At 43.3% G+C, this 17,942-nt stretch overlaps 1 protein-coding gene and 1 pseudogene across 2 annotated transcripts in view; both read left to right on the forward strand.

Moving 5' to 3' along the window:
• Positions 1-17,942, forward strand: part of LOC115179353 (dehydrogenase/reductase SDR family member on chromosome X-like) — a 39,439-nt gene that overhangs the window by 6,046 nt on the left and 15,451 nt on the right. The window contains exons 1-3 of one of the 2 annotated variants that reach the window (XM_029740787.1): positions 7,577-7,739; positions 12,656-12,763; positions 13,240-13,308. In XM_029740787.1, the coding sequence (XP_029596647.1) occupies positions 12,691-12,763; positions 13,240-13,308 (142 nt within the window). In that variant the 5' untranslated portion in view covers positions 7,577-7,739; positions 12,656-12,690. Of the gene's footprint in view, positions 1-7,576; positions 7,740-12,655; positions 12,764-13,239; positions 13,309-17,942 lie in introns of those variants that run through there. The other variant, XM_029740786.1, reaches the window with a different exon arrangement.
• LOC115179352 (zinc finger BED domain-containing protein 1-like) lies at positions 9,075-11,894 on the forward strand (annotated as a pseudogene).

The following is a 17,942-nucleotide window of genomic DNA, read 5'->3' on the forward strand; positions in this document are numbered from 1 at the left end:
TGCATCCTGCATCTGCATCCAAAAGAAAAGAAAACATTTGTAGAGCACATATGTTCTGCGAATCGTCACCTCTTTCTCTCGTAGTGCATCAAAATGATTTTAGAATACAAAAATTAGTACAGCCTCTCCTTATTATGCATCAACATATTTTACATAGATAAAACCACATACCTGCATCCAAAAGAAAATAAAACATTTGAAGAGCACATATGTTCTGCGAATCGTTGCCTCTTTCTACAACAGATGCACAATACAAGGGACTGGGATCATTCGAGGAGCTAGCCATCGTTCACACATACAATAGCCTGCTAATACCTTAGTTAGCTATTAACCACATGTTGAATTCAGAATGTTGACATCATCCTAAAAAGTACAATTACAAGTGCATCTTAACAATACCATCCACTTATGAGTAACCTCTAAATATACAACATTATTCATGAACAAAACACTGTGCGTATGACTTTGTGCTTAAAAGAATCAAACTTTTCTGAAGACGACAGAAAAAGCGTGCCTACCTCTCATAGTGCATCAAAATTATTTGAGCACGAGCACGCAGGGCAAAACGTAAGTACACACTCCCCTACTCCCAGGATGCAGGCATGCATAATAACAAATCAACATGACATATTAATATATGAACCTGGTGAAATTCACATAGTACTTTAACAACTGTTACATTCACCCCTCCTGAATTTCACCAACCTTGTAAAACAACAAAATAACCTACCAAGCTCAAGGCATAATTCTGAACTCAGTTCAAAGCTACCCATAGGGTTCAGGGCAAGTGAAAGTTGGTCAGGCCTTCAACTGCCCCTAGATGCATAGTGCCTCTTACACTATACCTACCTTCTTAGCCTTAAAAAAACAGTAATTTTGTACTAAATCATATCTCTGTACTATGTTACTTGCACCTTCTGGTGGATTGACTCAATTAGTCTCTTGACTCTCTTGAGTCTCCTGCCCTTGTGCGACCTGCCACTGCGCTAGGGGCCATGGTGACTAACAGTGGCTCTGGCCTTAGATCATTGATCAGAGGAGGGTTTGAAGGAATCAGCACCAGGATCTCAGAGGTGCTTCCCAGGTCATTTTCCTCAAGCAAACAAGGTTCTTCTGGTTCTGACTTTCCATCCGATGTCCAGAGCTCGGAGTAATCGCTTGAATCCTCCGCCAGCCAAGATGCGCTTTCCTCCCCAGAGTCCTCCATGTCTTCCCTGTCCAGTCCATCGCCGGAGTGGGTGACCTCTCCTGCATCTACATTGATTGAAGGCCCTGCAGCATCACTGTCATTGAAGTGCGCTGAATCATCAATTTCAAATGGCAGGAAATTCACCTGCAGCAGTAGATTCCTGTGAACCACTTTCTCTCTGCCGTAACGGTCTTGAATTATGTACGTGTGGGTTTGTGGATTGCTATGGGCCTTGCCTTATCTTAACCTTCAGGCACTTGCCAAAGCACAGCCCCAAGACCATCCAAGGAAGCGTCAGTGACGAGAATGAACGGCCTCTCGAAATCAGGGTGAGCTAGCACGACACAATTCAAAAGAGCATCCTCCAGCTTCTGGAATGCAACGACACACTCCTCAGTCCAATCCGATAGCGTCAGCTTCCGGAAACTCCCACTGTTGCCCTTCTTCCCATCTCTTCCTCTTCTCTTTTGACCCCCAGTGAGTGCAAACAAAGGTCTGGCTATGGCGGAAAAGTCAGGAATGAAGTGCTGGTAATATAATACCATACCCAAGAAGGATTTCAGCCTCCGAGCAGAGGGAGTGCATCTGTCTGCCTCCATCAGCTGAGCTTGGCTCATCTTGGTAATGGCCTCCACCTTCTCAGGATCCACTGACACACCGTCCTCTTTAATGATATGTCCGAGGAATTTCACTGTTCTTCGTAGGAAGTGGCATTTCTTGGGTGCTAGTTTGAGATTGTTAGCTCTTAGCGGCTAAACACAACTTTAAGTCGCAGTAGAGCCTGTTCCTCGGTGGGTGCAAAGACCAACAAGTCATCTAGGTAACAAAGGAGATTTGAGAAATTTAGGTCCCCAAATATACTTAACATCATTCTCATGAAAGGGGCCGGGCTGTTACACAGACCTTGTGGCATGCAGTTGTACTCATAACGTCCCATCGGTGTGGTAAAGGCTGTGTACTTCTTGTCCTCTTCATGAACTGGAATGTTATAAAATCCTGAGGTCACGTCCATGGTGCTGAAAAATGCACTGCCACCAAGGGCTGCGATGCAATCTGCTTGATGAGGAAGGGGATGAGCGTCCTTCACCGTTCGTGCATTCATCCACCTGAAGTCAGTGCATAACCTCAGACTCCCGTCTTTCTTCCATAACATGACTAAAGTGGAGGCATACTCACTAACCGACTTGCGTATAAGACCTACTTCTTCCATATCTGTCAATACCTTCCTCAGCTTCAGGTAATGAGCAGGCGGAACTCTTCTGTATGGTAGCCGGAAGGGTCTGTCATCAACCAGGTGGATACGGTGAACATAACCCCTGGCTTCTCCGCAGTCCAGATTATGTCTTGAGAAGATGTCTTCATATTTTGTGATGGTATTCACAAGCTTCTCCTTCCACTGGTCAGTTACCTGGCATCCATCAATGTCAATGTCTACTAATCCTAGATCAGACAGTCTTTGTTTCAGATTGTGGCAGCCATTGTCATCCTGCTTCTGTTCCATTGGGGTTTTCCTCACTTCATGAAGGCCCTGAAAGATTGTTGCATCCTCAACAGCCAAGCATGAAGACACATCGGCCAGCTTCATGTTACGTCTTAGGGTAAGATGTTTGTCAGAACAGTTTACTACCTTTAAAGGGACCCAGCCATCTCCCCACATGGGTGTAATAACTCTACCCACGAGTATGTTTCTGGGCATGACCTTTGACCTCGCAGGCTCGACTATTACAGTGCTGCCTGGAGACAATGCCAAATTTTTAGGAAGTTTACCCCAAACTAAGTGTTCAGTCTTGGGCGAAAGAGTCACAGCTTGAGTGAGCTTCACTGTCCCAATCTTGCCATCGACTTGCTGTCCCTTCCATCTTGTGACACTTGTCATCATCTGCAGAAACTGCTCACCCTCTGGTGAGTGGGTCTTGCCATCCATGTTGTTGACGAGCTTCCAGTATTCGTCAGTGCCTTTCATCTCATGCAATAGATGCTTAATGACATTCGATCCCAGGATAAGATCATCACGCTGTCCAGGAACAACTAGGGTGGGCACTTTAACATCAATCCCGTAGATTTGCATCTCCAAATCATAGAAATGCTTTGTTGAGGTCTGCTTCCCCCCACACCCCACTAATACTAACTCTGTAGGAGGCTGATAATGCTGAGGAAGGGCACCTGCTTCCAAAAGTCTCTGCTCCGCATGCTCACTCAATGTACAGGCCATAGACCTAGTGTCAAGCATGCCCTTAAGCTGCACTTTCCCATGTACAGACACAGAGGTGTAAAACAAATCTGAAAAATCCTCAACCTCTTGTGAACCTAACATAACAATTTTCTTTCCTTCTTTCGCATCAGAGCACAAAATCTCATACGTTTTCTCGAGATCATCAGATTCTTTCTTGGGGGTAGACAGTGGAACACCCACATATCCCCCCTTCACCTGTGGGCGTGTCAGTTTAACGGTTGCTGCTGTGGTGGTGAGTTTCTCTGCTGTTGTGGTGGGTGTCTCTCACCACCGGGATTGGCATAGCGTTCCCCCTGTTTTGGACAATTTGACTTCCAATGATCTGGGGAAAAGCACCAGAGGCACAGGTTCTCATGTCTACAGTGCATCACAGTGGAGTGATCTGTTGAGCCACAAACCCTGCATTCCCTACGCCTGAAGGGTTGGGCGGGGAAAGATGGTGCCTTGGCCTGTGTCTGTGAAACCATAACGGGTGGGATGCTCTTCTCTAAGGTACGTTCAAGCAGGTGAATGAGTCTCTCGATACTTGCACTCTGCCCATCTTGTTTGGCGCTTGATGTGAGAGAAGTGTCACTGCACGCACCAGCATTTACCCCGCCTTCAAACGGAGTTGACTGGGGATGTACTGTTATTTGCTTTGATGATACAGTGGTAGATTGACACATGGTGGCCTTCCTGCGGCGTTCATGTTCATAGATTCTCTCCTGTACTTCACTCGCAGTCCATTTCTCAGCAGACTTGTATTGGAATACTGCTGCCAGTTTGGGGTCAGGGCAGTATGTTACAAACATCCTGACGACATCGGAGTTGGAGCTGTCAATCTTCTTACCTTGTCTCTTATGGCCCTCGTCAGCGACATCTACGGCCTTGTTCAATCGAACCCAATACTCCATAACAGCCTCTCCGGGTACAGGTTTAGTATTGTAAAAATCAGCCAAAGGCATGCATGAATAGACCAATTCACTGAAATTCTGTTTCAGAATGTCAAATACAATCTCTGGCTTCTCTGTAGGATCAACAGTTGTCTCATTGCGTAAATCTATCTTTACCATGTCTCTTGCTTTGCCAGATAATCGACTAATCATCTCATCTGATTGTTCCCCAACAGGACATCCCTTCCTCCTTAAGTATATTCTCATCAACTCCTCCCATTCATGAATGGAGCATTTATCTGTACCATCTCCTCTATATGTAGGAGGTTCCTTTATGTCTGATTGCATGATGAACTTAATTTTACTGAGGTCTACATATCCTACTGACATATCCTCTGAATGATGATCACTTATCTTCTCTGTACTTACGGGTGGCTCATAAGTACTGGACCTGCCACTCTGTAGTTCTTCCCTAATGGAGCTCCCTATTTCCCGGGCTAGCTGAGTGACCAGCTCAGCTAGACCATCTACAGGGGCATTTGGATTAACACTAGATGAAGGGCTTTCATCCAAATTTTTTGTGGAGCAAAACATGGGGTAACATCCTGCACCTACACACTTTACAGGGGTTTGATCAGAGTATGAAACCTCCCCCTACTCCCAGGATGTAGGCATGCATAATAACAAATCAACATGACATATTAATATATGAACCTGGTGAAATTCACATAGTACTTTAACCTCTCTAGGGTATGTGGGACGAAATCGTCCCACCTACTCAACAGCCAGTGGAATCCCGTGGCGCGATATTCAAAAACCTTAGAAATGCTATTACTTCAATTTCTCAAACATATTACTATTTTACACCATTTTAAAGACAAGACTCTCGTTAATCTAACGACACTGTCCGATTTCAAAAAGGCTTTACAACGAAAGCAAAACATTAAATTATGTCAGCAAAGTACCCAGCCAGAAATAATCAGACACCCATTTTTCAAGCTAGCATATAATGTCACATAAACCCAAACCACAGCTAAATGCAGCACTAACCTTTGATGATCTTCTTCAGATGACACTCCTAGGACATTATGTTATACAATACATGCATGTTTTGTCCAATCAAGTTCATATTTATATCAAAAACCAGCTTTTTACATTAGCATGTGATGTTCAGAACTAGCATACCCACCGCAAACTTCCGGTGAATTTACTAAATTACTCACGATAAACGTTCACAAAAAACACAACAATTATTTGAAGAATTATAGATACAGAACTCCTTTATGCAATCGCTATGTCCGATTTTAAAATAGCTTTTCAGCAAAAGCACATTTTGCAATATTCTGAGTAGATAGCTCGCCATCACGGGCTAGCTATTTTGACACCCACCAAGTTTGGCCCTCACCAAACTCCGATTTACTATTAGAAAAATTTGATTACCTTTGCTGTTCTTCGTCAGAATGCACTCCCAGGCCTTCTACTTCAATAACAAATGTTGGTTTGGTTCAAAATAATCCATAGTTATGTTCAAATATCCTCTGTTTTGTTCGTGCGTTCAAGACACTATCCGAAGGGTGACGAAGGGTTACGCGCCCGAAGCGTTTCATGACAAAACATTTCTAAATATTCCATTACCGTACTTCGAAGCATGTCAACCGCTGTTTAAAATCAATTTTTATGCGATTTTTCTCGTAAAAAAACGATAATATTCCGACCGGGAGTCGTTGTTTTCGTTCAAAGAGGAAAAAATAAAAACATGGTGTCGGCTCGTGCACGCGCCCCCAGTCTCATTGTTCTCTGATAGACCACTTACAAAATGCGCTACTGTTTTTCAGCCATGGCCTGCAAAGTCATCATTCCACGTTCTGCCGCCTTCTGAGAGCCTATGGGAGCCGTAGGAAGTGTCACGTTACAGCAGAGATCCTCAGTTTTCAATAAAGAGAGTGTAGAAGGCCAAGAAATGGTCAGAGAGGGCACTTCCTGTAAGGAATCTTCTCAGGTTTTTGCCTGCCATATGAGTTCTGTTATACTCACAGACACCATTCAAACAGTTTTAGAAACCTTAGGGTGTTTTCTATCCAAATCAAACCAATTACCAATTATATGCATATTCTAGTTTCTGGGCAGTAGTAATAACCAGATTAAATCGGGTACGTTTTTTATCCGGCCGTGCAAATACTGCCCCCTACCCTAGAGAGGTTAACAACTGTTACATCAGCATCACACCGCCAAGGGAAATATAGTATTCTTTCTAACAATAAAAATATCTACATATATTTCAGGATGTTATGTATCACTGGAAATAACCAGGATTCATGTAAACACAACAGTTTTGACAACATAGCTTGTACAAAAAAAGAAATTTCTTTACTGAATTAAATATTACCACTACCTTTTTAAAACCATGTCTATCTTTATTTCCCAAACACAATTCAACACAATCACAATCACTTTTTTAAACTTTTAAGTATTTAAATAATTTTTTAACACTGGCTTAACACCTAACAAACACTTTGTACTTTTTTAAACACTTAACCTAGGCCAGGCCTTGTTATTACCTCACAATAAAACACTTTAATTTGCTCAACTTGCCATTGGCTCAACCATTGGCTCAATTTGAATATATTAGCCCACTCAGCTACAAGGATGCACTTTCATGCTAGGTTTAGGACCTCATATTGAAGCTTATAGAGACCCCCTGATGTATAGAACAATCTTTTAAAATGATCTAATTTGGTTTAGATACAGTACAAGCATCATGAAACCTCTAACACAATACATTCATTTGTCTTGGAGGAAATATTTTTTTAATGAGGTTTCTTCCTTCGCAAACTCTATGAAATGATGACCTCTTCCTTAATATTTGGTCAAATTATAAATGTTGTGTATGGTTTCCTAGAAACAAGGGTGGCTCAACTTACCCCTTTGGCTCAACTTACCCCACTCTCCCCTATAACAGAAGTGAACCTCAACTATTTTCGACTAGTCAAAGCCTTACAATCAAAGCCAATGCTTCATTTGAAATTATTTCATAAAATGTATCTGGCTAAAATGTTATAACTGGAATTGTGAAGTAAGAAGTCTTAGTAAATAAAAACGGATAATAATTTGACGCACTGTACAGACCGTGAGGTGAGATGAGATTCATGAGGATAACGTTAGGCCTTTTTGTTTTCTCTCCTCACATCTCTACGCCTCCAGCCAGTTGCGTGCCCTACTCGTGATACAGATTTCAGGGGGAGCGCGCTTCGGCGCACTCACAGAGCAGGAGGAACTTATCGAAGCACACGTGTGCAGAGTAGCACGGAATCCAAGGACTGAAACACGGAGAGACCTGGCACAGAGATGTGGCTACTGTCTTTCATTTGACCAATTTTGAGGTTGTATGTAGTGGGAGTTAAAGTTCTTCTGTATCAACTGTTCAACAAGTCTTTTACGTTACCAGGTTAGACTTCTGTTGATCCCCGTATTCATTAAAGATATTGAATGCAGCAGGAGTGGTGATCACTTCTCCTAGCCTATAACGTTAGCTGCTGGCTAGAGCTGCCTGTTGACGTTAACTACATAGCTAGCTAATGAAGGCTTTCAACAACAATAGCCAATTTGACTGAGAAATTGACTAGCTAACGAATTCATGTCAAATGCAACCACTGTTAAACAAATTGTCGAGGGATTAATATAACGGGCTGTCTTAAATCATGCTGCAAGTGTTATGTGGTAGTTGACTGCTACTGTACCTATAGCATTTGTGTTGTTGTTAGGATATATGATCTGTTTTCCATAACCAGTATTTTCAAGCACAAATATGAATTACTATCAGCATTCCATTTCACAAATGCACACAACCCCATACCCAGACCTAGGCTACTTTAACCCTACATTTGAGTATAGTGTTTGTATGCTCACTGATTCTACAAAAAGAGCAGCCTAGGTCTGTAATGGGAATGTTTTTTTTTAATATATATTCCTATGCACATTTTCAGAATTCATAGTATGCCATAATACCATGCCCTGTAAGGTGAATCACATGTCATGATAACCTCACTACATATCTTCATTGCCTTGTGTGAACTATAGTGCTTTTGGGTGGATAGGGGTTCATCAATTACCTTTATCCCATATTTCCCCTTATTCACCTCACGTCTGAATGTCGAAATCCTCATGTGAACTTGTAGTCTAGCCTATGCGCTGACACAATAGCAGTGTTGTATTCTGTCTCGTTCTAGAAAATACCAGTTAGCCTCCACCCCTCAAACATACCTAAGCATGCAAAGAATTCAGTGACGTCATTTAGAGCCTAAGCTGTACTGAAGTTAGTTTTAGCCTTGGCAAAATATGCTTGTGTAATTGGGCCCTATGCTTTATGGTGAGAGACAGGGTCAGGCAATTTCTTGGTATCCCAATCAAGATAAGACCGGCTAGTAATTAGAGAGATGATTGGATAAACACAATTGTCAATACTCAAAGCAGATTGCATTGTGTCCCCTAGATTTATACACAATGTCCTCCACAGCATGGGAGAGGCAAGCTGTCACGTCTTGGCCAGTATATAAGGTTAATTGTTTTGTAGTTTGGTCAGGGCGTGACAGAGGGTATTTGTTTTATGTGGTTCAGGGTGGTGTGTTTTGTTAAAAGGGTGTTTGTTTTAGTAATTCCGGGTGTTGGTTTATGTTTATGTATTTCTATGTCTAATCTGGTGAGTGTGTTTCTATGTTGGTTAATTGGGGTTGGGACTCTCAGTTGAAGGCAGGTGTTGTCTATCTGCCTTTGATTGAGAGTCCCATATATAAGGGTGTGTTTGTGATTGGTGGGTGATTGTTCTGTGTTCAGCCCTAGGCTTTGCCAGACTGTTTGTGGTTGTTCGCTCGTTCTCGTGGTTTTGTTCTTTTTTGTATGTTCATTGTTGATAGTCAATAAAAGTCAAAATGAGCATACACGTACCTGCTGCGTATTGGTCCTCCTTCACCGACGACAACCGTGACAAGCTCATTCTGTAATGGCTCTTAGAATATTTTATTCAGAGAATAGGTTGAATTACAACTAATAAAAAATGTAGTTATAGCCTATTAATTACTGCGTTAAAAGCCCCTGTCTGACATTTTCTTTTCCTATTGTTAACCGGTTGTTAACCTTTTATCTCACGCTACCTTTATCTCACTGCCTTTGTTAGGTACTCAGTAATTAGTGAAGGCACCTAAAAGGATAATTGTCAAAGGAACAAAATGGAGGCCAAAGGTGTTTCCTCATCTAATCTCCACCTTGTCGCACATCCAAGGGCGAAAAGTAAAGTATGGAGGTATTTTGGCTTTGACACCGATGCAGACGGGTGTATACTACACTGGAGGAGGATCTACTGTCGCATATGTATGACTCAAATAGCATATTCCGGCAACACCTCCCAATCTCTCGTACCACCTGGAGAAGAACCACCCAGCTGAGTTTGTGAGGAGCAACACAGAGCAGATGCGTGAGGCAGTCGCAACAGCCTACTCCAAGATAAAAACTGAACCTATGCAGCAGCAATGTCAGGGAGCCATCCGGAAGTGGAGCCCAGCGTTTGAATATATCAACCGACGGCATAATGATCTGACGTCTGCGATCATCAGCTTTGTCTGTGAAGGGATGTACCCTGTGTCTGTGGTGGAAGAACCCACCTTTCAGGCCCTTTTAAGGACAGCAGATCCAAGGTACTTGCCCCCTAGCAGAATCGACGTGGCAATGAAGGCCCTACCACAGAGGTACAATCAGATCCGAGATGCAGTGCTGGGTGAGGTGGCAGGGGTGGTGAACTGCGGTGTCTCAACTGACCTTTGGCAAAGCCAAACCCAGAACAGGACCTACATCTCCCTGTTCATGCACAAAACGGACTAGGTTCCGGTTTCTCCATGAGTTCCAGGTGCCTGAAAACATTTGAAGTTCCAGAGGACAATACAGCTGAGAATATTACCAGAGCATTGTACGAAACCTTTGTCGAATGGGGGATAACTCACAAAGTCAACGGTGCCACCACTAACGGTTCATTGGACATTGTGAAAGCTTGCTCTCTTCTGGATCTATCCGTGCAGATGCCTTGCTTTGGCCACACTATAAATCGAGGGATGGATGAGGCCTTTCAGCTGTTGACAGCTTTTTGGGACTTTGCTGCTAACTTTTTGATTATTTCCAACAGTCCGTGATGGCTATGTATCTGCTGCGAGAGAAGCAGAGGAAGCAAGGCCTAGCCCAGTGTGTCCTCATCAGAGACAGGGTTCGATCCTGGGTGTCCACGCTGACAATGCTCCAGCGCTTGAAAGAGCTGCAGGCCATTGTCAGTGTGGTACTCATGGAGGACAGTGATCACCATCAGCTGAGTTTCAATGACAGTGAATGGAACATGGTTGAGGGCTTGATTGGAGTTCTGCAACCTTTCAAACTGGTAGCTGACATGATAACAGACTGTAGATATTCGACCATTAGTATGGTGAGGCCTGTTCTTCACATGCTGCTGAACACAACCCTCAAGGCCAAAGAAGGGGCCACAAAAGAGGTTGGCATGGCCAAAGAGGTAATCTCCAAGGTGTTGTCCAGCACCTACACGCAGACGTCTGAGATTGCAACGTCACCACTTTCCTGGATCCCCGTTACAAGAGGCTTCCTTTCCTGTCCCCCCATGACCGCTCCCAAGTGGAGAGTGACATCATTGAGGAGGCCAAAGCCATTCTTGAGAAACAGAGGAATGAGAATGTGGTCACAGATGAATTGGCTCCTCTTTCTGATGAGCCACCCAACAAAAAACAGACTCTTGACAAACCGTTTCCTTCATGTAGCAATGCAGGCAACCCTTTGGCTGTGATATTTTGCCAGTCAGGCAGTGACGAGAACCAAGAGGAGCTACACGCTCAGGTCGTGGAAGAGCTGAGCAACTTCAAATCCCAGAAGATCCTGCGTCTCAACGAAGACCCTCTCCATTGGTGGTCGGACCGTATGGGCTTATTCCCTACTCTCCCTAAGGTGCTCCAGAAGTACTGGTGTGTCCTCGCCGCTAGTGTCCCCTCCCACAGACTGTTCAGCTCCTCAGGGACTTTCTTCTGTGGTAAGAGGAACTACCTCACCCCGGCACATGTAGACCAACAGGTGTTTCTCTATGAAAACTCACAGCGCTGCCATGAGGCTGAACCTATTGAGGATGACTCAGGGGAATGGGGCTTGGGACAGGAGCAGGACTCTGGGTCAGGCCATGGAATAACTGGGCAGGCCGCTGCCCACTACCAAACAGTTACAATACCCTAATCCTAAAGGAAATACTTAACTAAATGTCCTCAGCATATATTCCTATGTTATCTACTAGTAAAAAGGATTTATGTGAGTGTAACATCTGGTGAATTTTCCATTTCTGATCATGCTGCAATTTTATTTGATTAACTATTTGATGTAGGGCTAAATGTCTTTTATTGTCTCAATGTTCAAGTCATTTCTGAGTCATTGTTTGCTTTGCTCTTTGAAGTCCTTAGACTGTTTAAGATGTCTTTACAATACGTTTGAGATAAGCTTTGATGTGCCAAGCTTTGTTATCTGTACTGAACTCTCAGAAGAACATAAAGTATATCCTATATAATTTGAATCTCTGCTTGCTCGTGTTCATTTTGTGTTCAATGTGTCCAATACAATTTCCTCAGATGAGTCCCGATGGGACTACTAAGGTATCAAATTGCATTTATAGGCTTCTCCTCAGTGTTACAGTTGTTTCGGAAAGGAAATCAGCAATGAACTGCCCATTTAACCACCCACCAGCCGCCACTGAAAATGTGATGCAAATCTGATGGGGAGAAATGTAATAGAGTTGAAATCTCAACCATCCTGATTACCCTCAGTGCATAGATACGCACTGCGGCTCTAATTTTAGTCATGCTAAACTGTCTGGCCGCTGCAGGCTGTGCTTTGTGTGCTTGTTGCGCAAGGTCATTTTATCTTCAGGGGCAGGAACTGTTGTTGTCAAGCAAAATGGATCTATTTGGCATCGATATTGAAGGGCTCTACCTCCCTGCGTGTTTCAGGACTAGAGGTCGTTACGGACATATTTACCTGTGACTCACTCAACTTCAGTCCGACTCCACACTGTACACTTCAACAACTGCAGATTATAACCCAATGTAATCTCTGACCCAACACAAATTGCCCCAGAATGGAAGTACTGTGTGTTTTTATAATGGGCAAAACAAAATGAAGTCAGTTAGCGGAATTATGTTTTGTATTGCTCGTAATTGAGTTGTTCTCAGATGGATGGAATAAATACGCCTGTTTGTATCAACCCATAGATTTTCCATTGTATTGCAAGGTAATGGCAACCTATGGACCATAGTTTTCTTTTTCTTCCTCACGCAGTTTTGCACACACAAAATGGAAGGGTTGCCATAGTGATGGGGGGTGCCCGAGGAATGGGTTACGAGACTGCAAGACACCTGGCAAGCCTTGGCATGCATGTGGTTATAGGTATTGTAAACACACCCTTTTGGTCATGACTCAGTAATCTCCCAAATCATTCTAAAATGCCCAATCCAACATAGTTGAAGCCTGTGTGCTAACATCCCTAGGTTCATGTTTTGTTGAATTGTAGCTTAAGTAATGCTGTTGCACTGATTTTCACTACAGTACAGAGGGAATCTAAGGGAATATTTGATACATTGCTAACACATCCCTGCCTACGGCAGTTATTTCCTAACCTAATAAAATTTGACTCTTCAATCAAATTTAATAGGGTATTGCAAGGAAATCATTATTAACGTAAGTGTCACTGCTTCAATTAATCAATGAAACCCAAATCAGAAGTGTAGGTTTAGTCTTTCACTTGGCTCTCCCTGGTCTCTACGATGAGGGGAGGATACCTGCTGCTCCAGAGTACCCCCATTCATTCATCCCTCCCTCCATCCATCCTCTTTTTTCCCCCTCATCATTCCTCTCTCCTCCAGCTGGGAACTCTGAAGAGGAAGGCCTGCAAGCTGTGAAGAAGATCCACGAAGAGGGCAGCGAGGGGAAAGGTAATTTCCTCATAACAATTTCCCTTATAGCCTCTCTCCCGCTCTGTCTCTCTCCCTCTATCTCTCTATCGTTTCCACACAGCCATTACAGAATAAATAGGCTACCTCTCAAATTGGTTTGCTCCTATACACAGGCAGCAAAGCTATTCAGACATAGGCCTATGTACATGAGTGCCCTGGCTTTTAGCTGTGTTTCCCGGGGTAAAAATGTGGGTGCATGTTAGTAAGAGTAAACGTCTTCTGCTTTATAACCGAGGGAGGATGTCTGTCCACCTGCACCTTGTCAGAGGCGGCTTGGACGCCAGAGTCCATTCCAAAGGCAATTATCTAAAGGCTGCAGGTTTTCTCTAACAATTCCCTTAAATGTACTTTTTCCATTTATTTTGATAAAAGCAAAGCCGTGTCACACGAGTGGGAGCAGGGGAAAGGCGAGGGAGATGTGTTTGTCTGTGCTTGTGTTTGACGAGTACGAGGAGGAAAGCGAACTGCTGCCAACCAGTCTCAGTCTCATTGTCATGCAGATGTGATTTAAAGAGGCTGTTTGGAAAGGAGAAGGGAAGACGGCATCTTTTGATCCCAAGCGGGCAGCTTCTCTCTCTTCCCTTCCTCGCGGGTGCTGAGATGACAATGATCGTAGCACAGCTCCAGTCAGCCAGGGTAACATCATTGTCGTGTACGCCCTGTGCCCACAGAGTAATGATGACAGACGTGGAATTGAGAAATGGGTTTGTTTGTATTAAAAACAAGAAATGTCCCCCTGGTGCCAGGAATCCCCCTCTTCTCCCCCTCTCCGCCCAGCCCTGGCATGTACTGTCAGGCAAGCAGTGTTTATTAAGCCTCTAACAAGTTGTGTGGGAGGCAAAACGATAAGAGTTCCTACATGAACAGGGATATCTGGTTGTCTTATATAGTGTGTACTAGTCGGCCTGAGAGCCAATAACAATGTCTGCCACATAGATGCATTTCTGAGCAAATTTTTTGTATGTGTATTTCAAGCCCTCTCCTATATCTGAGCACGTTTGGTATTAGCTCTATATGTCGGAGTTTGTCCTCGTCACCCAACGTATAATCACTCCATATCACTGTGTTTGTTTGCGGTCTAAGATTGGATGGTTGAGGAAATGTTTGTGTGGCATGTCACCAGGAATTCTCCTCTGACCTTAGTAGGGCTAGAATGTCTAACCTTGCTTCATCAGCAGCATACGGAGACAATAGAACAGATTTGTGTGTTGTCAGAATGTGTTTGCTAAATCACCAACCAGGCAAGACAATGCTTAGAGACAGTAGCTTCAGGTCCTATTAAGCCTCATTCATTCTTCCCCCCTCCACAGTTTAACCCTGTTCCTTATTCAAGACTGTCCGCGTTAGAGACGTCTCTACATAAGAGGGGAAACACACTAGGGCCTGGTTTCCCATACAGATGGAACATATTTAACTTTTATTTAACTAGGCGAGTCAGTTAAGAACAAATTCTTATTTACAATGACGGCCTACCCCGGCCAAACCTGGACGACGCTGGGCCAATTGTGCGCCGCCCTATGTGACTCCCAATCACGACCGGTTGTGATACAGCCTGGATTCAAACCAGGGTGTCTGTAGTGACGCCTCTAGCTCTGAGATGCAGTGCCCTAGACCGCTGCGCCACTCGATGTAACATGCGTTTCCCAAAACCCCACACAGAGAGAACGGTCAATAATGATAGGATCCAAAGAAAGGCATCGCTGCTCTTGGATCAGCTTTCTCCCTTTCAAATCTTACCTTAACTTTAGAATTATTCTACAATACTGACAATTGATCACAGCCTATGAGATATAACCTATAGCAGGGTTCCCCAACTGGCATTCGCACAGAGGGTGCTTTCATTTGTGCACCCCAAGTTTTCTGAGCAAACCAATAAATAAATGACTAAAAACACCAGGAAATCAGCTCCAGGGGATTTTAATTTAGAAAATCTGTTCCCAAGTATTCCCATTCATAATAGAGAGACACATGATGGTATACAAATGTAAGTGTAATGTGGTCTGTGTGTAGCTTGTGTAGAGGAGTCAGGCACAGGACAGCAGATATGAGTAAATAAACGTAATTTACTCCAAATAGACAAATATAATACAATAAAGCAAGCCCACATAACAAACAGTATAACATACAAACAATTACTCACAAACAAACATGGGCGAACAGAGGGTTAAATAATGAACAAGTAATTGGGGAATTGAAACCCGGTGTGTAAGACAAAGACAAAACAAATGGAAAATGAAAAGTGGATCGGCGATGGCTAGAAGGCCGGTGACGTCGAACGCCGAACGCCGCCCGAACAAGGAGAGGGACCGACTTCGGCGGAAGTCGTGACAGTAAGCAAGGTTTGAAATGATTATGTTTAGTCAAATATATCTGTTTGGGCTTCTTGTGGTCAATTTGCAGCCTTCAAATTATTTGTAATTATGTTCTGGCCCACGACCATCCACTCAAGAAAAAATCTAGTTGAACCCTGACCTATAGCAACAAATATTTAGCCGGCTTATTCTAATGCTTACCCTATGTAATCTATGCAGAGTTACTCCACCTCAAGAATTGCATTTGGCGAAAGGCTCGGCACACGCATACTCAGGTTGACTGCCTCTCGTTCAGGCAAATGAGAAATAAGTGCACTCAGGCCATCCGGAGGGCCAAAGTTAGTTACTTTAAGAGGCAGTTCTCTCTCTGTGGGTCTAACCCCAAGAAGTTCTGTAAAACGGTTAAAGACCTGGAGAATAAACACTCTTCCTCACAGCTGCCCGTGTCCCTTAAAGTTGATGATGTGGTTACTGACAAGAAGCACATAGCTGAGCTCTTTAAATCACCACTTCATTAAGTCAGGATTCCTATTTGACTCAACCATGCATCCTTGACCGTCCAACATTTCCTCAACTTCCACCCCTTCTAATGCGACTAGCCCCGATGCTCCTCCCTCTTTTTCCCCTGTCCCACTGCAAAATGTTTCCCTGCAGACGATCATTGAGTCTGAAGGTGCTAAAAGAGCTCCTTAAACTTAAACAAAAAAAACATCTGGGTCAGATGGTTTAGATCCTTTCTTCTTTAAAGTTGCTGACCCTATCATCGCCAAGCCTATCTCTGACCTTTTTAACCCGTCTCTCCTCTCTGGGGAGGTTCCCATTGCTTGGAAGGCAGCCACGGTTCGTCCTTTATTTAAAGGGGATATCAAGCTGATCCTAACTGTTATAGGGCTATTTCTATTTTGCCCTGTTTATCAAAAGTCTTAGAAAAACTTGTCAATAATCATCTCACTGGCTTTCTTGATGTCTATAGTTTTCTCTCTGGTATGCAATCTGGTTTCCGCTCAGGTTATGGATGTGTCACTGCAACCTTAAAGGTCCTCAATGATGTCACCATTGCCCTTGGTTCTAAGCAATGTTGTGCTGCTATTTTCATTGACTTGGCCAAAGCTTTTGATATGGTAGACTATTCCATTCTTGTGTGCTAAGGAGTATTGATGTCTCTGAGGGGTCTTTGGCATGGTTTGCTAACTACCTCTCTCAAAGAGTGCAGTGTATAAAGTCAGAACATCTGCTGTCTCAGCCACTGCCTGTCACCAAGGCTGTAGCCCAAGGCTCGATCCTAGGCCCCATGCTCTTCTCAATTTACATCAACAACATAGCTCAGGCAGTAGGAAGCTCTCTCATCCATTTATATGCAGATGATAGTCTTATACTCAGCTGGCCCCTCCCCGGATTTTGTGTTAAATGTTCAACATCAAAGCTTTCTTATTGTTCAAAAAGCTATCTCTGCCCTTAACACCTCCAAAACAAAGGTCATGTGGTTTGGTAGGAAGAATGCCGCTCTCCCCACAGGTGTGATTACTACCTCTGAGGGTTTAGTGCTTGAGGTAGTCACCTCATACAAGTACTTGGGAGTATGTCAAAATGCATATCAAATGAGATTTTGTTTTACTACAATGTAAAAACAATTTAAACTGAGCCATGTTGGTTTAAAAAGCTGACTCTTCCAAATGAAAAATTGATCACAGATAAGGATTTTGTTCTTGTTAAGTTTCGTATTTTTTTGAAGGTACTATAGAGAAGAATACCTTTTTTTTTTTTTTAATTGACATACAGAGCCGTTGTGTTGAACACTGTGCAATGTTTAACAGTGAGAATGGCAGAATGTTGAACTTACTAAATGAAATGAGAGTTTGACTGTGTGATATTAGGTTGCTTCTTGTGGAAATATTTTCCGTCTGGATTTTAATTTTAATGATACATTTTTCATTTGGAAGAGTCAGCTTTTTAAACCAACATGGCTCAGTTTAAATTGTTTTTACATTGTCCTTCTCTCAGCTGCAGGCTAAGGTTAAATCTAGACTTGGTTTCCTCTATCATAATCGCTCCTCTTTCACCCCAGCTGCCAAACCCTGATTCAGATGACCTACCTACCCATGCTAGATTACGGAGACGTAATTTATAGATCGGCAGGTAAGGGTGCTCTCGAGCGGTAAGATGTTCTTTACCATTCGGCCATCAGATTTACCGCCAATGTTCCTTATTGGACACATCACTGCACTCTATGCTCCTCTGTAAACTGGTCATCTCTGTACCCGTCGCAAGACCCACTGGTTGATGCTTATTCATAAAACCCTC

This window comes from Salmo trutta, chromosome 39 (assembly GCF_901001165.1).
Source record: "Salmo trutta chromosome 39, fSalTru1.1, whole genome shotgun sequence".
NCBI lineage: Eukaryota > Metazoa > Chordata > Actinopteri > Salmoniformes > Salmonidae > Salmo > Salmo trutta.